This window comes from Nycticebus coucang, chromosome 7 (genome assembly GCF_027406575.1).
Source record: "Nycticebus coucang isolate mNycCou1 chromosome 7, mNycCou1.pri, whole genome shotgun sequence".
NCBI classification, from domain to species: Eukaryota; Metazoa; Chordata; class Mammalia; order Primates; family Lorisidae; genus Nycticebus; species Nycticebus coucang.
In genome coordinates, this window is record NC_069786.1 from 128,348,874 (window position 1) to 128,373,547 (window position 24,674).

Sequence of the window (24,674 nt, forward strand, 5' to 3'; positions counted from 1 at the left end):
AGATTTAAGTTTTGTAACAAACTGTTTAACACCAACCATTGCAGAACTACCATCTGTGCTAACACTTACTAATTTTGACCAGTCTACATTAAATTTTTTAAGACTTTCCTCAACACATAAAAATAAGTCATTTCCTGCTGCTGTGCCTGTCATCCGTATCATGTCCAAAAGTTCTTCGATCACATCAAAAGTTTCATCAACAGCACGGATAAATACAGATAACTGGGGGGCATTGTTTACATCAGTGCTCTCATGAACTGCGATAGAGAAAGCCATGAATGATTTTGCTTTTTCTTGAAACTTGTCTTGTAAGTTCTCTGCCATATCGTCATCATGCCGAGCAACAATATCATCGGTTAGTCTTATATTTGCAAACACCTGCCTGTGTTCAGGGCACATGATTTCTGCTATACTCAATAGACATTCTTTTATAAATTCCCCATCTGTAAAAGGTTTTGATGCCTGGGCAATCTTCTCACTTAAAATGTAACTACATTTCATAGCAACATCACTTAGTTTATTCACATCCAAAAGGAAATCATGTTGAAATTTCAGTCTTTCTTTCAGCTCATTAAGTTTTTTAACTCGCATCTTTTCTGTATATCCATTATGGTTCTTGCTGTGGTTTGTCTCATAATGATGTCTTAGGTTATGTTCTTTCAACACAGAGAGACTCTGTTTGCATATTAAACATGTAGGGACATTGTTTACCTCCACAAAGAAATAAGCTCTCTCCCATTCTTCTTGGAAAGTGTGGCTGTCTTGTTCTGTCTTTTGTTTTCCCACTTTTGAAAGAAGACAAATGCATAAGAAATATTAAAATATCATCTTTACTAAAGGAAAAAAGTACTACTTGTAAGAAAAAAAAAGAGTTAACTAGGCCAGGCATAGTGGCTCAAGCCTATAATTCCCAACACTTGGAAGGCCAAGGCAGGTGGATTGCCTGAGCTCAGAGGTTCAAGACCAGCCTGAGCCAGAGCAAGACCTCATCTCTAAAAATAGATGGGCGTTGCAGTGAGCACCTGTAGTCCCAGCTACTTGGGAGGCTGAGGCAAGAGAATTGCTTAAGCCTGGGAATTTGAGGTTGCTGGGAGCTATGACACCACAGCACTCTACCACACTCCACCTAGGATGACAAAGTAAGACTCTGTTTAAAAAAAAAAAAAAAAAGAGGGCTCGGCACCCATAGCACAGTGGTTACGGCGCCAGCCATATACACCAAGGTGGCAGGTTCAAACCCAGCCCGGACCAGCTAAACAGCAATGACAATTGCAACAAAAAATAGCCAGGCATTGTGGCAAGCGCCTGTAGTCCCAGTTACTTGGGAGGCTGAGGCAAGGGAATTGCTTAAGCCCAAGAGTTTGAGGTTGCTGTGAGCTGTGACACCACAACACTCTATCAAGGGTGACATAGTAAGACTGTCTCAAAAAAAAATAAAAAGGAGATTTGATTTGAACATCTTTGGCTCAGTGCCTGTCGCTCAAGCGGCTAAGGTGCCAGCCACATACACTGGAGCTGGCAGGTTCAAATCCAGCTCGAGCCTGCCAAACAATGACAACTAGAACCAAAAAATAGCCAGGCGCCATAGTGGGTACCTGTAGTCCCAGCTACTTGGGAGGCTGAGGCAAGAGAATTGCTTAAGCCCAAGAGTCTGAGGTTGCTGTGAGCTGTGATGTCATAGCACTCTACTGAGGGTGACAGCCTAAGACTCTGTCTCAAAAAAATAAATAAATAAAAATAATTTAATTTTTAAAAGTGTTAAAGTGTGCTGTTCACACCTTTGGGGTTAGGGAGACCCTCAGGAATGGTGAGGGTTACTCACAAACAAGAGCAATTGCTACTCCTAAAGGAAGCAGCTACTTCTCATCACCACCTGACTGCTGACAAGTAGGAACGCGGCCTCGGCACCACTAGATTTTCTGACATACCAAAATAAGGTGGAAATCCAAAAAAAAAATTTTTTTTTTTTTTTGAGATAGTGTCTTACTGTGTCGCCCTTGGTAGAGTGCCATGGTGTCACAGCTCCCAACGTCAAACTCTTGGGCTTTTAAGAGATTCTCTTGCCTCAGCCTCCCAAGTAGCTGGGACTATAGGCGCCCACCACAACACCCAGCTATTTTGTTGTAGTTGTCGTTGTTTAGCTGGCCCAGGTCAGGTTCGAACCTGCCACTCTTAGTATAGCATATGTGGCTGGCACCGTAACCACTATGCTATGAGAACCAAGCCAGAAATTACACTTTAAAATACCCAGTACCTCTAACTTTGTAGTAGCCCTTACCGTGGGAACTCGTCGGCTACCCTGATAACGCTCCATCTACAGAGCACTGGGACTCCTCACCTCTCCCGGGGTTGTTCTTTCCATCTCTATTTTCTGGGTCTTGGCTTTTTCCTCCAATATGGTCTAGAACTATAGGAATTCCATCGATCTTTCTTCCCTGCTTATCTTCCCAGGCTCTCTCTGCATCAGCTTGTGATTTGAATTCAATATATGCAATACTGCAATTATGGGGATGGGGCCGGGGACAGAAGAAAGAACAGTCAGCATTAAAAGCCATGGACTTTGATTTTTAGAGCCACCTACGGGATTCAAAACCCAAAAGGTAGAAAAGGATATAGTGAAGTCTTCCTTCTACTCCTATTCCAGGCCACCCAATTTCTAACCTTAGAGGCAACATATAAAAGCAAATGCTCCTTTAGGGCGGCGCCTGTGGCTCAGTTGGTAAGGCGCCGGCCCCATATACTGAGGGTGGCGGGTTCAAACCTGCCCTGGCTGAACTGCAACCAAAAAATAGCTGGGCGTTGTGGCGGGCGCCTGTAGTCCCAGCTACTCGGGAGGCTGAGGCAAGAGAATCGCTTAAGCCCAGGAGTTGGAGGTTGCTGTGAGCTGTGTGAGGCCACGGCACTCTCCCGAGGGCCATAAAGTGAGACTCTGTCTCTACAAAAAAAAAAAAAGCAAATGCTCCTTTGTTCCTTCTCCACTCCCACTGCTTCACTTGACTAGCCTTAAAAAAAAAAAAGAAAGAAAATGTATGCACACATACATACACACTATATATATCTTTTTTTTATATTCACTATATTTAAAAAAATTATTGGGATAATAATTCACATATAAAATTCATCCATTTAAGTTTATATAAGTTGTACAATTCCACTAATACATTTGTGGAATTGTACAACTATCACTATAAGTTTAAAACATTTTTACTGTCCCCCAAAGTACCCATCGGCAGTCATTCTTCATTCCTCTCAACCTACTCCAATCCCAGCCACAGGCAACCACTCCTCTAGAGTGGAAATACTCTGTAGATTTGCCTATTCTGAACATTTCATGTATGTATGGACATACCACATTTTGTTTATTGATTCACCAGCAGATACACATTTTGGGTTGTTTCCACTTTTTGACTATTTAATATGCTGACAAGAACATTTACAGATTTATTAATGTGTGGACATTCATTTTCATTTGTTTTGGGATATCTGGGACTATAATTCCTAGACCATACGGCAACTTATACTTAACATTTTGAGAAACTGCCAAAATGTTTTCCAAAGTGACTGCACTATTTTACATTCCCACCAAAAATGTATGAGGGTTCCAGTGTTTCCACATCCTTGTCAACACTTGCTACTATTTGTCTTCTTTTTTTTCTTATTTTGAGACTAAGTCTCACTCTTCATCCTAGGTAGACTGCCTGAGTAGCTGGGACTACAGGCATGTTGCCAATATGCTTGGCTAGTTTTTTCTATTTTTTTTTAAATTGTTTCTATTTTTAATAGAAATAGGGTCTCACTCTTGCTCAGCTGGTCTTGAATTCCTCAAGCAATCCACCTACCTCAGCCTCCCAGAGGGCTGGGATACTAGTTCTCTTCTTTCTTTCATTCTTTCTTTCTTTATTTGCAGTTTGTTTGTTTTTTTTGTGGGTCCAGGTTTGAATCCACCACCTCTGGTATATGGGGCCGGTGCCCTACTCCTTTGAGCAACAGGCGCCACCCCTAGTTCTTTTCTTTATCACAAGTCACTCTAATGAATGTGTACCACATCCTGGTTTTCTGTTTTTGTTTATTATTTATTTATTTTTATTATTTTGTCTCCCTTGGTAGAGTGCTGTAGCATCATAGTTCACAGTAACCTCAAACTCTTGGGCTCAAGTGATTTTCTTCCCTCAGCCTCCCAACTAGCCGGGACAACAGGCGCCTGCCACAATGCCTGGCTATTTTTTTTTTTTTTTTTTGTAGAGACAGAGTCTCACTGTACCGCCCTCGGGTAGAGTGCCATGACGTCACGTGGCTCACAGCAACCTCTAACTCTTGGGCTTATGCGATTCTCTTGCCTCAGCCTTCCAAGCAGCTGGGACTACAGGCGCCCACCACAACGCCCAGCTATTTTTTGATTGCAGTTTGGCCGGGGCTGGGTTTGAAACCACCACCCTCGGCATATGGGGCTGGCGCCCTACTCACTGAGCCACAGGCGCCGCCTGCAATTTTTTTTTTTTTTTGTAGAGACAGAGTCTCACTTTATGGCCCTTGGTAGAGTGCCATGGCATCACACAGCTCACAGCAACCTCCAGCTCCTAGGCTTAAGCGATTCTCTTGCCTCAGCCTCCCGAGTAGCTGGGACTACAGGCGCCTGCCACAACACCCGGCTATTTTTTTGTTGTTGTTGCAGTTTGGCCGGGGCTGGGTTTGAACCTGCCACCCTCGGCATATGGGGCCAGCGCCCTACTCACTGAGCCACAGGTACTGCCCTGCTAATTTTTTTTGGTTTAGCAGGCCCAGGCCAGGTTCAAACCCACCATCCCTGGTGCATGTGGCTGGCACTCTAACCACTGAGCTATGGGCGCCCCCACATCCTGGTTTTGATTTGCATTTCGCTAATGTTGAGCAGTTTTTTAGTGTTTTGGTTTTTTTTTTGCAGTTTTTGGCCGAGGCTGGTTTGAACCCGCCACCTCCGGCATATGGGACCGGCACCCTACTCTGTTGAGCAGTTTTCATGTGCTTATTGGACATTTACATCCCTTGTTTGGAAAAACATCCATTCAAATCCTTTACCTATTTTTGAAATAGGGTTGTCATTTTATTGTTAAGTTGTAATTATCAAGTTCTTTATATATATATATATATATATTCTGGTTACAAGTCCCTTATCAGGCTTGGCACCTGTAGCTCAGAGGCTAGAGCGCCAGCCACATATACTGGAACTGATGGGTTTGAGCCTGGCCCCGGCCTGCCAAACAACAATGATGCCTACAACCAAAAAATAGCTGGGTGTTGTGGCAGGCACCTGTAGTCCTAGCTACTTGGGAGGCTGAGGTAAGAGAATCACTGAAGCCTAAGAGTTTGAGGTTGCCGTGAGCTGTGACCCCATAGCACTCTACCCAGGGTGACATAGACTCTTATCTCAAAAAAAAAAAGTCCCTTATTTGCAAATATTTTCTCTCAGTCTAAAGGCTTTAACTTATTTTTTTGAGACAATTTTTTTAAAAGCAATCTTTCTGCCTTAGCCTCCAAAGCGCTAGAGTATAGGTGTGAGCTACTGAGCCCAGCCAGATTCTTGAAGATTTCACACATTGTGGATTCCCTGGTTTTAGCTATCTCCTCTTTGCAATAACTACTGATGTAAAGAAACAATTCTAAAGATTTAAGTATATTTAATTAAAATGTAATTAAATAAAGTTAGAGAAATTTTATAACTTTTGGCTAGAAGTTCTGTTTGGTTATTTTCCACAAGACTTCGAGCATGGAGGAGTGCCCCCAAATGTCCTCACATAAACATTGCTAACAATTTGGAATTTATCCTTTCAGATCTGTTTTCTTATTATATATCTAATCTATCAATAGAATGGCTTTCCAGTTTGATACATATAGCTCTACCTTATGCTTTTAAATGTGTACTTTTCTAGAGATTATATTCATCAGAATATACTGATACAGATTTTACAGCTTACCTACACGAAAAAATTTAGCTCAAATATATCTATAATCATAATATTCAACTTTCACCTCAATTATAATCCCTTTAAAATATATTCTACTCTATCTTCTCTGACTTCACCACATTCACCTTATTCTACGAAAGCCTAGTCACCTAAATGACAGTGTTTCATTAATTGATTACAACACAATCCTAACAATTCAATTCTGTGTTCTATTTTCCAAGCAAGTCACCAACTGTTATTTTACTTGGTGATTCTACTAGAGGCAGCCCTAGACAGAGAGGAATGAAGACAATCTTTGAATGAATCATTTCAATCTTCAATCTTGTATCTGGTAGCAGAGTAAGTTGTTAGTTCTCTATACCATCACTACGGTTTTCTAGAAGCTCTTGGCGTCCCTTTAGGATACCTCCTTCAACTTTTCTTTTCTTTTTTTTTTTTTTTGAGACAGAGCCTCAAGCTGTCGCCCTTGGTAGAGTGCTGTGCCATCACAGCTCACAGCAACCTCCAAGTCCTGGGCTCAAGCGATTCTGTGCTCTGCCTCCCAAGTAGCTGGGACTACAGGTGCCCGCCACAACACCCACTATTTTTTGGTTACAGCCATCATTGTTTTTTTTTTGTAGAGACAGGGTCTCACTTTATGGCCCTCGGTAGAGTGCCGTGGCCTCACACAGCTCACAGCAACCTCCAACTCCTGGGTTTAAGCAATTCTCTTGCCTCAGCCTCCCAAGTAGCTTGGACTACAGGCGCCCGCCACAACGCCCGGCTATTTTTTGGTTGCAGTTTGGCCGGGGCCGGGTTTGAACCCGTCACCCTTGGTATATGGGGTCGGCGCCTTACCAACTGAGCCACAGGCACCGCCCAGCTGTCATTGTTGTTTGGCAGGCCCGGGCTGAATTTGAACCCTCCAGCTCAGGTGTATGTGGCTGGTGCCTCAGCCACTTGAGCCACAGGCACTGAGCCTCTCCTTCAACTTTCTTTCTTTCTTTTTTTTGGCAGTTTGGCCAGGGCTGGGTTTGAACCCACCACCCTTGGTATATGGGGCTGGCACCCTACCCAGGCACCATCCATCTTTTCATTTTTATTGGTAGAAATGCTGGATAATTACTCTTTCCTTCTCTAAAATTAGGCATAAGAGATTTGGGAGAATGTAATTAAATTTCATTATGTTTGAATCCACAAACAGTACAAGGTACAAACATACCTTTTACTCATCCCATTCTTGTTCCTTACTAATCTGATTTGAAAAGCATCTTCAAATACTTCTTTTAATTTATGCCGATTGACCTTGTCAGGCAAGTTCTTGATCAGAAGTGTTCTGGTATTGTGATCTACATAAACACAAAAGAATGTTTTTGGTCTGAGTTTAGATTTAATAAGCATCAAAAGTCCTCTAAGATATGAGCCGGGAACAGTAACTGCATGCCTGCAACTCCAGTGACTCAGGAGGGTGAGGTGGGAGAATTTTGTGAGCTAAGAGCACAAGGCTGCAGTGAGCTATGATGGCACCATTGCACTAAAAACTGGACAACAGGGTGAGAGCGAATCTCTAAAAAAAAAAAAAAAGTCATAGGCGGGTGCAGTGGCTCAAACCTATAAACTTTGGGAGGCCAAGGCAGGTGGATTGCCCAAGCTAAAGAGTTTGAGACCAGCCTGAGCAAGAGTGAGACCCTGTTTCTAGAAGCTAGCTGGGTGTTGTGGCAGGCACTTGTAGTCCCAGCTACTTGGGAGGCTGAGACAAGAGGATCGCTTAAGCCCAGGAGTGTGACACTGCTGGGAGCTATGACACCATGGCACTCTACTCAGGGGGATAAAGAGAGACTGTCCTTAAAAAAAAAAGTCCTCTAAGGGGCGGCGCCTGTGGCTCAGCGGGTAGGGCGCCGGTCCCATATGCCGGAGGTGGCGGGTTCAAACCCAGCCCCGGCCAAATTAAAAAAAAAAAAAAAATACCTGGGCGGCGCCTGTGGCTCAGCGGGTAGGGCGCCGGTCCCATATGCTGGAGATGGCGGGTTCAAACTCAGCCCCGGCCAAAAAAAAAAAAAAAAAAAAAGTCCTCTAAGATATTAAAAAATACTCCTCAAGGGTCAGGTGTGGTAGTTCACTCCTGTAATCCCAGCACTCAGGGAGGCCCAGGTGGGTGGATCACCTGAGCTCACAAGTTTGAGACCAGCCTAAGCTAGAGCAAGACCCCCATTTCTAAAATAGGCGGGTGTGGGGTGGTGCCTGTAGTTTCAGCTACCTGGGAGGCTGAGGCAAGGTAATCATTTGAGCTCAGGAGTTTGAAGTTGCTGTAAGCTATGAAACCATAGCACTCTACCAGGGACGACAAAGTGAGACTGTCTGAATAAATAAATAAATAAATAAAATTAAAAAATACTCCTCAAAGAATTGCAGAGTAACACATCTGCAACACATCCATAATAACACGTCTTCCCTCATTTAACAACTATTTGGATACATACACTGGGCTCTGGTCTGTGCTACAGGCTAACTCTGAAAATAGAGCCTTAGCCTCTGTTCTTGAAAATGTGGTCTACATGGGGGAAAGGCTGGTAAACAGTCACATAAATCCAAACTTAGATAAGAGCCAGGACAGAAAAGTAAAATGGGAAATGAGAAAGTCTAGTAGAGATGACTTAACCTAGTTTGGAGTTAAGGGAAGATTTTTCTGATCTGAGAAAGTAACATTTAAGCTAAGACCCGACAGATGGGTTTCAAGAACGCAAGTCCTAGGTACAACGTTATGACAGAGAAACATGAGCTGTGCAGCTCAAACAGAGGAGTGGAGAGCAAGGTGCCGTGAAAGCAGGTGACCTGTCGGAAACTAAGGGCTACCTGCACCAAATTAAAAAGAACACGGTACTCCTGCCTGACCTAGAGTCTTCCAGATACATCAGTACTGATGCACAAATTACCTTGTTTACATACCTTTCTTTGTTTCCTTTCCCTTTGGTTTCTTTAATTTAATTTCACACCCAAGGACCTTTGTATTACTAAGTTCCAGGGCTTTTTCCTGATCATCAGCAGATTTAAAATTCACATAACCAAATCTCCTACAGAAATGTAGAAGAAAAGGAAAAAGGCACACAAATGTAAGATCAAGAGCAAATGCCTTCTGGTCAGCTACTCACACTGAATGTGAGAATAGAGATTAGCACTAAGTCACAAGCAGCTGCCTAATTTACAATTTATAACCAAAGCTCCATAAACTGGCAGTCTATAGATAGTAGTGTGTAATAACTATGCAGCAGGCTTCTCACCCAGGAGGCAAATTTAACAAGGTCTGGAGACATTTTTGGCTGTTACAACTAGGGAAGCACATCTGCAGGGGTCCTGCGGGCCACATGAGGTGGTGTGATTGTATTTGTTCCCTTTTTTTTTTTTTTACTTCAAAATAAGATATGTGCAGTGTGCATAGGAATTTGTTCATAGTGGGCGGCGCCTGTGGCTCAGTCAGTAAGGCACCGGCCCCATATACTGAGGGTGGCGGGTTCAAACTCGGCCCCGGCCAAACTGCAACCAAAAAATAGCTGGGCGTTGTGGCAGGCGCCTGTAGTCCCAGCTTCAGGGGAGGCTGAGGCAAGAGAATCGCTTAAGCCCAGGAGTTGGAGGTTGCTGTGAGCCGTGTGAGGCCACAGCACTCTACCGAGGGCCATAAAGTGAGACTCTGTCTCTACAAAAAAAAAAAGGAATTTGATCATAGTTTTTTGTTTTGTTTTCTTAACTACAGTCTGCCCTCCAACGGTCTGAGGGACAGTGAACTAGCCCCCTGTTTAAAAAGTTTGAGGACCCCTGAGTGGGTGTAGTATGAGGAAGGTGCTAAACATCCCACAATGAACTGAACACTGAACAGCTCCTCACAACAAAGAATTATCTGGCCTCAAATGTCAATAGTGCTGAAGTCAAGAAACCCAGTTCTGGCTCAGCACCTGTGGCTCAAGCGGCTAAAGTGCCAGCCACATACACCAGAGCTAGTGGGTTCGAATCTAGCCCGGGGCCGCCAAACAACAATGACGGCTGCAACCAAAAAATAGCCAGGCTTTGCAGTGGGTGCCTGTAGTCAAAGAGTTTGAGGTTGCTGTGAGCTATCATGCCACGACATTCTACCCAGGACGACAGAGTGAGACTGAGAAAAGAAAGAAAATTAAGGAAGTATGTTTGTAAAACTTCAAAGATCTTAGGATTATTTTAATATTTTGATTCAGAAAATGGGGCAGTTTAATATAATGGATTTACTAAATTAGCCCCTGAAGAATTCTAAATTCTCTTTTTGAACTGCCAGAGACTGAGGTAAAAATCCTACCAAAGAGTAGATAACAAAAAGTTCTTACAACAGTCTATTAACCCACATTAAAATACCATAAAGCTACTGAACTCCTAAATTCTCCAGGAATAATGAGTGATGGGCTGATAAATTATTCAAAACATTCTTAATTTTTTGGTATTTACCTGGATAAGCCAACTCTGACACCAACAACTGCAAGATCATTTTTAGCAAAAAATTCACTGAGACCAGTTTTTAGCTCAGTAGCAGTTTTGTTGCAATTCAGGTTCCCAACATGCAGTTTGAAAGTTCCAGGTGCTTCAGCTGCCATACAAAAAGGTAATGGAAAAAAAAAACCAACTCAAATTCATAACTCAGAAAGAGTGACAATAAAAGAAAAATCTATGAAAGACTCTGCAGCATACTGTAATACCAGGCTTTAGTAACAAATCCCACTGAAAAGTTTTGCTAACAACACATTCATTCTAGATGTGTCTTCTGTGAGTTAAACCCCAGCAAAGAAGTTACCTTTGAATTTCCGTTTTTTGGTTCCAGGGGAAGCTTTCTGTTTGGCCATTTCCTTCTTCCTTTTATTGGGTGTTTTTTTTATAGGCTCTGTGGGCAAAAGCCATATCATTGCATTTTTAATGATTTGCATGTGCCATTAATGAATAAAATGGAAGCTTTTATACCATCCACAAATGTCCTACCAAAGCCACACCTGTTCAGCACAAGATCCACAGTTGGGTCTGCTCAGAGTACTTTAAAAAGCATTTAGGGCGGCGCCTGTGGCTCAGTCGGTAAGGCGCCGGCCCCATATACCGAGGGTGGCGGGTTCAAACCCGGCCCTGGCCAAACTGCAAAAAAACCAAAAAATAGCTGGGCGTTGTGGCGGGCGCCTGTAGTCCCAGCTACTTGGGAGGCTGAGGCAAGAGAATTGCTTAAGCCCATGAGTTGGAGGTTGCTGTGAGCTGTGTGAGGCCACGGCACTCTACCGAGGGCCATAAAGTGAGACTCTGTCTCTACAAAAAAAAAAAAAAAAAGCATTTAAAAATTAATTAGAAAGTTCTTTAAATTTGTACAAGAAATATAATAGCCAGCCGGTGCGGTGGCTCATGCCTGTAATCCTAGCACTCTGGGAGGCTGAGGCAGGTGTATTGCTTGAGCTCATAAGTTCAATACCAGCCCAAGCAATATTGAGACACGGCCCCCACACACACCAATCTCTAAATAAACTAGCTGGGTGTTGTGGAAGACTTCTGTAGTCTCAGCTACTTGGGAGCCTAAGGCAAGAGGATCACTTGAGCCTAAGAGTTTGAGATTGCTGTGAACTATGACACCACAGCACTCTACCCAGGGAGACAGAGTGAGACTCTGTCACAAAAAAAAAAAAGAAAGAAAGAAATGTTGGGTGGCACTTGTGGCTCAGTGAGTAGGACACCGGCCCCATATACCAAGGGTGGCAAGTTCAAACCTTGCCCTGGCCAAACTGAAACAAAAAAATAGCTAGGCATTGTGGGGGGCACCTGTAGTCCCAGCTACTTGGGAGGCTGAGGCACGAAAATCGCCTAAGCTCAAGAGCTGGAGTTTGCTATGAGCTGTGATGCCACAGCACTCAAGAGAGACTCCGTCTCTATAAAAAAAAAAAAAAGAAAAGAAATGCAACAGCCCCTACCCAGGGGTGTCCCTTACAACTAGTATTGCCTAATACTAGCAGCTACTGCTTAACAGCTGGTCTAGGTCATCTGACCTTTCTCCTCATTTTCTTCCTAACTGCCTTTGTCAACACTGTTGTCACTATCCTGTTCATCTTCCTCAGTTTTCATGGGAAGGAATGGCTTTTCTCCCTTTAGTATCTATAGAATACACAACTTTTTTTCCTTCAGAATTAAATAAGAACCCACCTAACCAATTCTGCCATGCAGACTTGTTAAAAATCAGAGATTTTTCTTCCAGGGAAATTGCTCATATATCTGAGTATATACAAAAATCTAAAAAAAAAAAAAAACACTTCACACTTCACTACCATTATCACTTTTTTTTCACTTTTTTTTTCTTTTTCTTTTTGAGACGGAGTCTTACTATGTCGCCCTCAGTAACATGCTGTAGTATCACAGCTCACAGCAGCTTCAGACTCTTGGGCTTAAGCGATTCTCTTGCCTTAGCCTCTCAAGTAGCTGGGACTACAGGTGCCCATCACAAGGCCTGGCTATTTTTTTTTTTTTTATTTGTAGAGACAGAGTCTTACTTTATGGCCCTCTGTAGAGTGCCGTGGCCTCACACAGCTCACAGCAACCTCCAACTCCTGGGTTTAAGCGATTCTCTTGCCTCAGCCTCCCGAGCAGCTGGGACTACAGGCGCCCGCCACAACGCCCAGCTATTTTTTGGTTGCAGTTTGGCCGGGGCTGGGTTTGAACCCGCCACCCTTGGTATATGGGGCCGGCGCCTTACCAACTGAGTCACAGGTGCCGCCCGGCCTGGCTATTTTTTGTTGCAGTTATCGTTGTTGTTTAGCTGGTCCGGCCCAGGTGTGAACCCACCAGGTGGCTGGCACCATAACCACTGTGCTATGGGCACCGAGCCCCATTTTCACTTTATTATGAAATAATTTTAATGTATTGCTATTGCATTTTTTTTTTTTTGTAGAGACGGAGTCTCACTGTACCGCCCTCGGGTAGAGTGCCGTGGCATCACACGGCTCACAGCAACCTCTAACTCTTGGGCTTACGCGATTCTCTTGCCTCAGCCTCCTAGGCAGCTGGGACTACAGGCACCCGCCACAACGCCCGGCTATTTTTTTTTTTGTTGTTGCAGTTTGGCCGGGGCTGGGTTTGAACCCGCCACCCTCGGCATATGGGGCCGGCGCCCTACTCACCGAGCCACAGGGGCCGCCCTGCTATTGCATTTTTAATAACAATTGTTAACAGGGTGGCGCTGTGGCTCACCAGCCGGCCCCATATACCGAGGGTGGCGGGTTCAAACATGGCCCCAGCCGGGCGGCGCCTGTGGCTCAGTGAGCAGGGCACCGGCCCCATATGCTAAGGGTGGTGGGTTCAAACCCAGCCCTGGCCAAACTGCAACAAAAAAATAGCCGGGCGTTGTGGCGGGCGCCTGTAGTCCCAGCTACTCGAGAGGCTGAGGCAGGAGAATCGCCTAAGCCCAGGAGTTGGAGGTTGCTGTGAGCTGTGTGATGCCACAGCACTCTACCGAGGGCAATAAAGTGAAACTCTGTCTCTACAAAAAAAAAAAACAAAACAGAAAAAAAAAACACGGCCCCAGCCAAACTGCAACCAAAAAATAGCCGGGCGCTGTGGTGGGCGCCTGTAGTCCCAGCTACTCGGGAGGCTGAGGCAAGAGAATCGCTTAAGCCCAGGAGTTGGAGGTTGCTGTGAGCTGTGTGAGGCCACGGCACCCTACCGTGGGCCATAAAGTGAGACTCTGTCTCTACAAAAAAAAAAAACAGTTGTTAACAATGAAATCAGCACTCTTGAAAGCAACACTGGCCACCAGCAGCTGCACTGAGGACACCTGTGAAAATCTGGCCAAGGTTCTCACTTTTGTCACGTCTGCTCATACTCACATAGTCTGATCTGGAAATATGGTCTAAATATGTCCCACTAGTGTTTCCATTAGTACATGAAGGACATAGCCCTCATTAAGTTGTAGCAAATGAACTTCCTTGAATGGATTATTCAAGGCATCCACTCAATGAAAGAAATCATGCTAGCTAGGGCGGTGCCTGTGGCTCAGTGAGTAGGGCGCCGGCCCCATATAACAAGGGTGGTGGGTTCAAACCCAGCCCTGGCCAATGTGCAATAAAAAAATAGCCAGGCGTTGTGGCGGGCACCTGTAGTCCCAGCTACTCGGGAGGCTGAGGCAAGAGAATCACCTAAACCCAGGAGTTGGAGGTTGCTGTAAGCTGTGACGCCATGGCACTCTACCGAGGGTGATAAAGTGAGACTCTGTCTCTAAAAAAAGAAAAAAAGAAAGAAACCATGCTAGCTCTTTGTGTATATAGCTAGCTTGAACCCTCAAACTCTTGGGTTCAAGCAATTCTCTTGCCTCAGCCTCCCAGGTAGCTGGGACTACAGGTGCCCACCACAACACCTGGCTATTTTTTTTTTTTTAGAGGCAGGGTCTTGCTCTTGCTCAGGTTGGTCTCGAGCTCATGAGCTCAGGCAATCCACCCACCTCAGCCTCCTAAGTGCTGGGATTACAGGCGTGAGCCACCCTAATCTGAATTTCTTTTAAAAATTCAGATTGGGGGTGGCGCCTGTGGCTCAGTGAGTAGGGCGCCAGCCCCATATACTGAGGGTGGTGGATTCAAACCCAGCCCCGGCTGAACTGCAACCAAAAAACAGCCGGGCGTTGTGGCGGGCGCCTGTAGTCCCAGCTGCTTGGGAGGCTGAGGCAGGAGAATCTCAGAAGCCCAAGAGCTAGAGGTTGCTGTGAATCCTGTGACATCATAGCACTCTACCAAAGGTGGTAAAGTGAGACTCTGTCTCTACAAAAAAAAAAAAATTCAGATTGGCTCGGTGCCCGTAGGACAGTAGTTATGGCACCAGCCACATGCACCGAGGGTGGTGGGTTCGAACCCCGCCCAGGACTCCTAAACAGCAACAACTGCAATGGAAAGGTGGCCAGGCATTGTAACAGGCACCTATATGTCCCAGCTACTTGAGAGGCTGAGGCAAGAGAATAGCTTAAGCCCTAGAGTCTGAGGTTGCTATGAGCTGTGATGCTACAGCACTCTATCGAGGGCAACACAGTCAGACTATGTCTCAAAAAAAAAAAAAAAAATCAGACTGAACTGTGCGCGGCAGCTTAGGCCTATAATCCTTGCACTCTGGGAGGATAAGGGAGGTGGATCATTTGAGAATAGGAGTTTGAGACCACCCTGAGATACAGTGAAATGCTGTCTCTATAAATAGTGGGCATTGTGGCAAGTGACTGTAGTCCCAACTACTTGGGAGGCTGAGGCAAGAGAATTGCTTGAGCCCAAGAGTTTGTGGTTGCTGTGAGCTATGACACCACCTTTGGCACTATACCAAAGGTGACAAAGTGAGACTCTGTCTAAAAAATGGAAAAAAAAAAAAATGCAGGCTGGGAGTGGTGGCTCATGTCTGCAATCTTGACACTTTGAGAGGCCAAGGCAGGTGGACTAATTGAGGCCAGAAGTTTAAGACCAGCCTGAGCAAGAGTGAGACGCCATCTCTTACAAAAATTAGAAAATTTAGCCAAGTGTAATGGTGGGCACCTGTAGTCCCAGCGACTTGGGAGGCTAAGTCAGCAAGATCCCTTGAACCCAGCAGTCTGAGGTTGTTGTGAGTTAGGCTGATGCCACTGCACTCTAGCCCCAGCAACAGAGCAAGACCTTATTTAAATAAATAATAATCACTGAAAATTAAGTTTGTGAGATGATCTCCCTGCCTGGCTCATAAGCACAATGAAGGAAATAACCAATATGTAATAATATTCAAAGAGAAAACCTCTGATTCAGGTCATATAAACAGCAAAGGCCAAAGGTCCACTGAGACTGCTCATCAAGGAAGCCCAAAATGAAGACTCAGCCAGAGACTGCCAAGGCAACTTTCAGAAGAATGCAATTTCAGAGAACTTGTCCCCAGGCACTGTAGAATGGCATGCAGGGGACAGGCTCTTATCACTTCACAGCCACAAGCCAGGAACCATCTGGAAGAGGATTCTTTACCTTCTTCAAGCTCATCTAACTCACTGTTCTCATCTTCACTCTCTTCGAAGTTCTCATGGTTCTCAAGCTTGGCACTCCTCCTGTCCTGTGCCCGCTTGGCCCACATGGATCCTTTCCTGCTTAATTTCTCAGCAAACATAGGAGCTACAGATTTTTTTCCCCCTTTTTTCCTTCCTGGAGCCATAGCATGCTTCCTGCCATTATTCTGAAGGATGACAACCTGGAGGAGAAATAACAACCATGAGAAGATGCCTCCCCAGGGGTTATAATCACACTATACAGTCAGTACATGCAAGATTCTGGTCAGACATGTATGAGTATGTCAACATCTACTTCATGTCTCCAGAACAAATTTCTCAGCATGTAGTAAAAGGGCTCCTAGCCCCAGAAATCAAATGGCATGCTTGTTTAAAGAAAAAAGTAAACAAAAGAGAAAATTCTTAGGCTGCACTTACAGTAGGGACGTCTAACCTTTTTTCTTCTTTGCCACAAAATGGAAAAATAAGAGTTGCCTTGGGCCGCACATTAAATATACAAACATTAACTAAAGCTGATGAGAAAAAAAAAGTTAAGTGCATACTTTTCTTGATATCTGACACCACAGATAAGCAGAACAGTCCTCAGATAATCAGCATGTGGCCCAAAGGCCTGCAGGCTGGACACCCTTAACTTTGAGTGATCAAACCAGAATCTCCACATGGAAGGATTTAAGGTTTCTCCAAGTATGCAAAAATATACCAAGTCAATGACTGTTTACATGGTTCCACACACCTTTAGAGCCCCATTTGTAAAATACCAAAGGAGGGGGCCCACACACGGGAAACTGGAACATAGTAAATACTCTGTGATACTCCTAGTAACTTGAGTATTTTTGTTTCCCTGGGCTGAATTTTAATAAGAATCAAACCTGTAGGCCTAGGCAGGTGGATTGTCCTGAGCTCACAGGTTGGAGACCAGCCTGAGCCAGAGCAGGACCCTATCTCTAAGAATAGTTAGGTGCTGTGGTAGGTGCCTATAGTCCCAGCTACTTGAGAGGCTGAGGCAAGAGAATCACTTGAGCCAGAGAGTTGGAGGTTACTGTGAGCTATGATGCCACAGCACTCTACCAAGGGTAACAAAGTGAGACTCTGTCTCAAAACAAACAAATCAAATCTGTATTGTGTTGTTCACAAACATGTATATGAACACTCATTCGTACTTTCTTTTTTTTTTTGAGAGTCTCAGTATGTCATCCTTGTTAGAGGCTGTGGCATCACAGCTCACAGCAACCTCAAATTCTTGGGCTTAAGAGATTCTCTTGCCGGTGGCGCCTGTGGCTCAAGGAGTAGGGTGCTGGTCCCATATGCCAGAGGTGGCGGGTTCAAACCCAGCCCTGGCCAAAAACCACAAAAAAAAAAAAAAAAAAAAACAGAGATTCTCTTGCCACAGCCTCCCAAGTAGCTGGGACTACAGGCACCTGCCACAATGCCCAGCTATTTTGTGGTTGTAGTTGGCCCGGGCTGGATTCAAACCCACCAGCTCTGGTGTATATGGCTGGCACCCTAGCCACTGAGCTACAGGCACCGACCCTGTATTCATACTTTTCATTTTAGAATTAAATAAACATAATATAAACCAATAAAAATGCAAAAAGTAAGTTACTGAGTCTACGAAAACAGTTGGATGCTTTAGAAGTATCTGATAAAGGCTCGGCACCTGTAGCTCAGTGGCTAGGGTGCCAGCCACATACACCGGAGCTGTGGGTTCGAATCCAACCCGGGCCTGCCAAACAACGAGAACTAGAACCAAAAAACAACTGGGCATTGTGGCTGGAGCCTGTAGTCCCAGCTCCTTGGGAAGCTAAGACAAGAGAATCTCTTAAGCCAAAGAGTTTGAGGTTGCTGTGAGCTGTGATGCCACAGCACTCTACCCAGGGCAACAGCTTGAAACTCTGTCTCAAAAAAAAAAAGAAGTATCTGATTAAGCTTAGAAAACTGTAGGCATAGCCGGGTGTTGTGGCAGGCGCCTGTAGTCCCAGCTGCTTGGGAGGCTGAGGCAAGAGAATTGCTTAAGCCCAGGAGTTGGAGGTTGCTGTGAGCTGTGTGAGGCCACGGCACTCTACCAAGGGCCATAAAGTGAGACTCTGTCTCTACAAAAAAAAAAAAAAAAAAAAGAAAACTGTAGGCAAGGCTCAGCACCTATAGCTCTGTGGTTAGGGCACCAACCACATATACCAGAGCGGTGGGTTTGAAACGAGCCCAGGCCTGCTAAACAATAACAACAACAACAAATAGCTGGGCGTCGTGGCTGGTACCTGTAGTCCCAGCTACTTGGGAGGCTGAGCAAAGAGAATCGCTTAAGCCCAAGAGTTTGCTGTGAGCTGTGATGCGACGGCATTCTACCCAGGGTAACAGCTTGAGACTTTGTCTCAAAAAAAAAAAAAAGAAGGGCGGCGCCTGTGGCTCAGTCGGTAGGGCACCGGCCCCATATACCGAGGGTGGCGGGTTCAAACCCAGCCCCGGCCAAACTGCAACCAAAAAATAGCCGGGCGTTGTGGTGGGCGCCTGTAGTCCCAGCTACTCGGGAGGCTGAGGCAAGAGAATCGCTTAAGCCCAGGAGTTGGAGGTTGCTGTGAGCTGTGTGAGGCCATGGCACTCTACCGAGGGCCATAAAGTGAGACTCTGTCTCTACAAAAAAAAAAAAAAAAAAAAGAAATGGGCGGCGCCTGTGCCTCAGTTGGTAAGGCGCCGGCCCCATATACCGAGGGTGACAGGTTCAAACCCGGCCCCGGCCAAACTGCAACCAAAAAATAGCCAGGCGTTGTGGCGGGCGCCTGTAGTCCCAGCTACTTGGGAGGCTGAGGCAAGAGAATCACTTAAACCCAGGAGTTGGAGGTTGCTGTGAGCTGTGTGAGGCCACGGCACTCTACCGAGGGCCATAAAGTGAGACCCTGCCTCTACAAAAAAAAAAAAAAAAAAGAAAAAGAAATTCTGTGTCTGTAGCACAGTGGTTACGGCGCCAGCCACATACACTAAAGGTGGTGGGTTCGAACCCAACCTGGGCCAGCTAACCAACAATGACAACTGTAACAAAAAATAGCCGGGTGTTGTGGCGGGTGCCTGTAATCCCAGCTACCTGGGAGGCTGAGTCAAGAGAATCGCTTGAGCCCAGGAGTTTGAGGTTGCTGTAAGCTGTGACACCATGGCACTCTACCGAGGGTGACATAGGAGACTGTCTCAAAAAAAAAAAAAAAAAAAACTGCAGGCAAATTAGATGTGGATGAGCAACCACAAAAGAATGAGAAAAATTAACTAGGTTACTCAGTAGGCTGAGATGTTAGGAGTTCAAGACCAGCCTATGGGTAGCGTGGGTGGCTCAGTAGGTAGGGTGCCAGCCCCATATACTGAGGGTGTCGGGTTCAAACCCAGCCCGGGCCAAACTGCAACCAAAAAATAAATAAATAAATAAAATAAATAGCTTCCAATCTCCAGTTTAAAAAAAAAAAAAGACCAGCCTGGACAATATAGCAAGATCCCTGTTCCAAATATAAAAATAAAAAGAATGGAAAAATTATAAAACTGTAATTTGCATATTTAAATTGCTTTACTAGAGTGTTTAAAGTTTTGCTTTGATTTAAGGAAACAAACTCTAAATTGCAGAAAATGCACTATGGATATACTTTCTATAAGGAAGATAAGCTACTCCAACATGAACCCAAAGTCAAAGGCAAGGCTTTTATACCACATAAAAAGATTAGCAAATGACTATATATTTAAAACATTTTAAGTTAAAATCAAAAGGCAGGCTTGGCGCACATTGCTCAGTGGTTAGGACGCCAGCCACATACAGCGAGGCTGGAGGATGTGAACCCTGCCTGGGCCTACTAAATAACAATGACAACTAAAAAAAAAAAAAAAAAAAATAGCCGGGTGCTGTGGCAGGACACCTGTAGTCCCAGCTACTTGGGAGGCTGAGGCAAGAGAACTGCTTAAGCCCAAGAGGCTGAGGTTGCTACGAGCTATGACGCCCTGGCACTCTACCAAGGGTGACATAGTTGAGACTCTGTCTCAAAAGATAAATAAAGTTAAATTAAATTAAAAGGCATATATGAATAATTTTTATGGTTTCTCACTTTTTTTTTTTTTTTTTTGTAGAGACAGTCTCACTTTATGGCCCTCTGTAGAGTGCCGTGGCCTCACACAGCTCACAGCAACCTCCAACTCCTGGGCTTAAGCGATTCTCTTGCCTCAGCCTCCCGAGTAGCTGGGACTATAGGCGCCCGCCACAACGCCCGGCTATTTTTTTGTTGCAGTTCGGCCGGGGCCGGGTTTGAACCCATCACCCTCGGTATATGGGGCCGGCGCCTTACCGACTGAGCCACAGGCGCCACCCAGTTTCTCACTTTTACTTGTTTTTTTTTTTGCAGTTTTGGCCAGGGCCGGGCTTGAACCCGCCACCCCTGGTATATGGGGGCGCCACCCATACTTTTTTTTTTTAAGAGACAGAGTCTCACTTTGTCACCCTCAGTAGAGTGCTGTAGCGTCACAGCTCACAGCAACCTCCAACTCCTGGGCTTAGGCAATTCTCTTGCCTCAGCCTCCCAAGTAGCTGAGGGGACTACAACACCTGACTATTTTTTTGTTGCAGTTTGGCCTGGGCCGGGTTTGAACCTGCCACCCTCGGTATATGGGGCGGTTGCCTTACTCAATGAGCCACAGGCGCCACCCTCTCACTTTAACTTTTTTTTTTTTTTTTGTGGTTTTTGACGGGGGCTGGGTTTGAACCTGCCACCTCCAGCATATGGGACCGGCCCCCTACCCCTTTGAGCCACAGGCGCCACCCTCACTTTTACTTTTTAAAAACAGTATACAGAGGCGGCGCCTGTGGCTCAGTTGGTAGGGCGCCGGCCTTATATACCGAGGGTGGCGGGTTCAAACCCGGCCCGGCCGAACTGCAACCAAAAAATAGCCGGGGGTTGTGGCGGGCGCCTGTAGTCCCAGCTACTCAGGAGGCTGAGGCAAGAGAATCGCTTAAGCCCAGGAGTTGGAGGTTGCTGTGAGCTGTGTGAGGCCACGGCACTCTACCGAGGGCCATAAAGTGAGACTCTGTCTCTACAAAAAAAAAAAAAAAAGTATACAGGAGGGCAGCACCTGTGGCTCAAAGAAGTAGGGCGCTGGCCCCATATGCCGGAGGTGGCGGGTTCAAGCCCAATCCCGGCCAAAAAAAAAAAAAAAAACAGAATATAGGAGCGGATATTTTGATATACATAGTGAAATGGTTACTTTAGTCAAGCAAAGTAACACATCCATCATCTCACACAGTTAACCTTCTGAGTGTGGTTAAGTGCAGCTAAAACCCACTTTTACATTCAACTAATTAAAAAAACTATTAGATTTGGGCTTAGCACCTATAGCACAGTGGTTACGGCACTGGCCATGTATACCAAGATTGGCAGTTCAAACCCGGCCCTGGGGCCAGCTAAACAACGACAACTGCAACAAAAAAATAGTCAGACGTTATGGTGGATGCCTGTAGTCCCAGCTACTTGGAAGGCTGAGGCAAGAGAATCACTTAATCCCAAGAGTTGGAGGTTGCTGTGAGTTTGATGCCATAGCACTCTACCAAGGAAGACATAGTGAGACACTGTCTCAAAAAAAAAGAAAAAAACTGTTAGTTTTGACAGTGTTGAAGAAAGTTCTATTACACAACTAGTTGCTCAAAATGGATGAAAAGTAAATGCTATGTGCCTCTCATAATGAGTTGTTGGGGGAAGAGGAGCAGGGGATGTGGAGTCAGCAAAGCTACATATAATCCAGTCTCTGTCATTTACCAGCTGTGAAACCATTATCAAGTTAGTTAATGGCTAAATCTGCTTTCCTATCTATAAAATGGAGCTTATGATGCTGACCTAACACAGAAGCTGTGAGGATGAAATGAGATAAACACATAAAGCCCTAGGATATGTGGCTGCACATATGAGGATTCGATATTCATTAGCTGTGGACCCTCTTATTCACCTCTATTGTTTCAGGACTCAACTTAAACAGATCTATATTCAAATATGAACACAGACTCCCAGCCAGAAGTAGAATATAGTAGGAACTTAAATATTTGTCAAAAGAATAAACACAAAAACATGTTTGGAGGTACACAAACTTATGGATTTTAATTAATCAATTTTAAGAATCAAGAGACTTTTGGGTGGTGCCTGTGGCTCAGTGAGTAGGGTGCTGGCCCCATATACTGAGCGCCGTGAGTTCGGGCCCAGCCCTGGCCAAACTGCAACAATAAAAAAAAGAAAGAATCAAGAGACTTTCTTTAAACCAGTATTTCTAGACAACCAATATCACTTTTCAGGCCTAAAACACCTTTATAATCCCCAAATAAGCTGCACTTGGTCACAAGGACACATTACTCTTTTTACATAACGTTAATATTCCATTTGCTAAGATTTTGTTCATAATTTTTGTATCTTTCCTCATGAGTAAAGAGTGGTCTGTGATTCCTTTTCTCAAAACAACCTGACCTTGTCAGATTTTGGTAACAAGTTTAGTGTGGACTTACAAAACTCGTTGGAAAGTACTCACAACACCGCTTTTGAGATAAAATAGTGCAGTTTAACTGCTTTACTCTGGATTTTAATTGTTGACATTAATAAAAGTTATACTGCTCAAACATGTCTCTTTTTTTAAGACAGATTCTCCAGCTGTCACCCTAGGTAGAGTGCTATGGTGTCATAGCTCACAGCAACCTCCAACTCCGGCTCAAGCGATCCTCTTGCCTCAGTTTCTTCTATTTTTAGTAGAGACAGGGTCTCGTTTTTGCTCAGGCTGGTCTCAAACTCCTGAGCTCAAGCAATCCACGCACATCAGCCTCCCAGAGTGCTAGGATTACAGGGGTGAGCCACCATGCACATGCCATTACCTCATCTCCACTGCCATTGTCCTTATCTTCTGACATCACATTTTCCCCAACTTCTGTCTCCTTAGGGGAAAGGCTCATTTTCTCCAGTTCACCTTGATTTTCTCCCTGCTTAAAATGGACAAGATTATTAGGCACATCTCAAGGCCTGCCTTCAACATTCCATGTCACGCATATTTTGTCCATAGTATTTGCAATAGTTAAGTCTGCATCTGTAAAAATGCGTTAAGCCTGTGGTAACTCTTTTGTTTTCATTTAGAATTTCCTACTCACGCCAGCAAATATAAAATAAGTAGAAAAACAGAAAGTAATTTTTGGTGTATGTCATAGGTCATGTTTCCCTTATCTCCTCTGTTACCACAATCTAGAAACTCAAGGGGAAAATAGCAGAATTTCTCCCTTCTCCTCTCATTCTGCTCCCTTCCTCACATGTTTTCAGGTATCTTTGACCTAAAAAAAAAAAAAAAATTAATTCCACTACACACTATTCAAATGGGAGCACCCAGGGACAAAAGCAAGCCCCCATATGGGGACAAAAACAGTACCTACAGTAAATTCAAGAGCTTTTACCTCTTGAGCCAGAGAACTCAGTGTAAACTGGAGCTGCTTCCATCACTACCTCCATCAGAATTTAAGTCTGAAGCCACAATCTATCACCACCATTCCCCAAGCTTACCCGCAGAGCTTGTTCCCAACAGGTTCTCCTCTTTTAAGGTGATAGCTGATGTAGCGCCCCGCCCTCCCAGAGCCCGGGAAGGGCCCGAGGAGCTGGGACCCGGCAGGCTACAGCGTGCGACTGATGTGGGCAGGACACTCCAGGCGAGCCGAAGCCGCAGCTAGCGGCGCCAGGACAGGCGCTCCCTACCTACAGCTGCCCCAAACCTGACACCTGGGACCGAGACCGCCCTCGAGGCCACGGCGCCCACGTGACCCTCCTCGGCCAACCAGAACCCGCGCACCCCGGGACCAATCCCGGGCCGCACCTCGGGGAGGGGCGGGCAGTATGCAAGTGGAGGGCGGGGTCTCGAGCTGGGGTCCCAGGTGGTGCGCCTGCGCTCGCTGGACGCGAGTGTTGATGTGGACTCGCGCTGGAGGCCGAGGCAGCGGTGACTTGCTACTACTCCAGGTGGTTTAGCGTTAGCTTGGACCGAGAACAAGAGCAAAGTTCGGGGAGCTGCTGGGCGGTGACGCGCCCCGAAGATCTCTTGTCAGCGGACCTGAAGGAAAGTAAACAGGGGTTGTAAAAACAGCTATTGATTAAGGGCCGAGTTTCATGATGGCTTCTAACCCTGTAAGTCTGTTAGCCTGAATGCCTACCCTCTCAGCGAAGACTATGTTAGCATCAAAGTCATTTTCAGCGAGAAGAAGGGAACCTCTTCCTGCTGGTCCTATGAGTAACACAAGGTACAGCATAAACTAGAAGCCGGGGAGTGACACTTCAGGATCAGCCTCTCCACCATCTGAAGCTACCATCAAAGCAGTTAGCAGTAACGGTTATGACTGAAACACATTAATGCATATTTTGTACCACTCAGCATGTTGGTTGCCTCTTCAGACATTTTATCATGGACTTCAAAACTTGTGACTTAGATGGTTATTAATAGTTTCGTTTTACTTTTTTTTTTTTGAGACACAGTCTCACTTTATCGCTGTCAGTAGAGTGCTGTTGCGTCACAGCTCACAGCAACCTCCAGCTCTTGGCTTAGGCCATTCTCTTGTCTCAGCCTCCCAAGTAGCTGGGACTACAGGTGCCCACCACAACGTCCAACTATTTTTTGTTGTAGTTGTCATTGTGTTTAGCTGGCCCTGGCCGGCCTCAAACCTGCCAGTGTTGGTGCATGTGGCTGGCACCATAACCACT

At 45.2% G+C, this 24,674-nt stretch overlaps 1 protein-coding gene across 1 annotated transcript; it reads right to left on the bottom strand.

Annotated features, from left to right (window-relative positions):
- Positions 1–649: 649 nt before the first annotated feature.
- On the bottom strand, positions 650–23,769 carry LOC128589787 (nucleolin-like). Its single transcript, XM_053596481.1, has 8 exons — positions 23,490–23,769; positions 22,817–22,924; positions 15,914–16,133; positions 10,732–10,818; positions 10,389–10,527; positions 8,868–8,992; positions 7,144–7,270; positions 650–785 (listed from the first exon to the last, which is right to left on the bottom strand). Exons 2-8 carry the CDS (start codon positions 22,892–22,894, stop codon positions 650–652), a joined length of 912 nt encoding a protein of 303 aa, XP_053452456.1. The 5' UTR covers positions 22,895–22,924; positions 23,490–23,769.
- Positions 23,770–24,674: the final 905 nt, after the last annotated feature.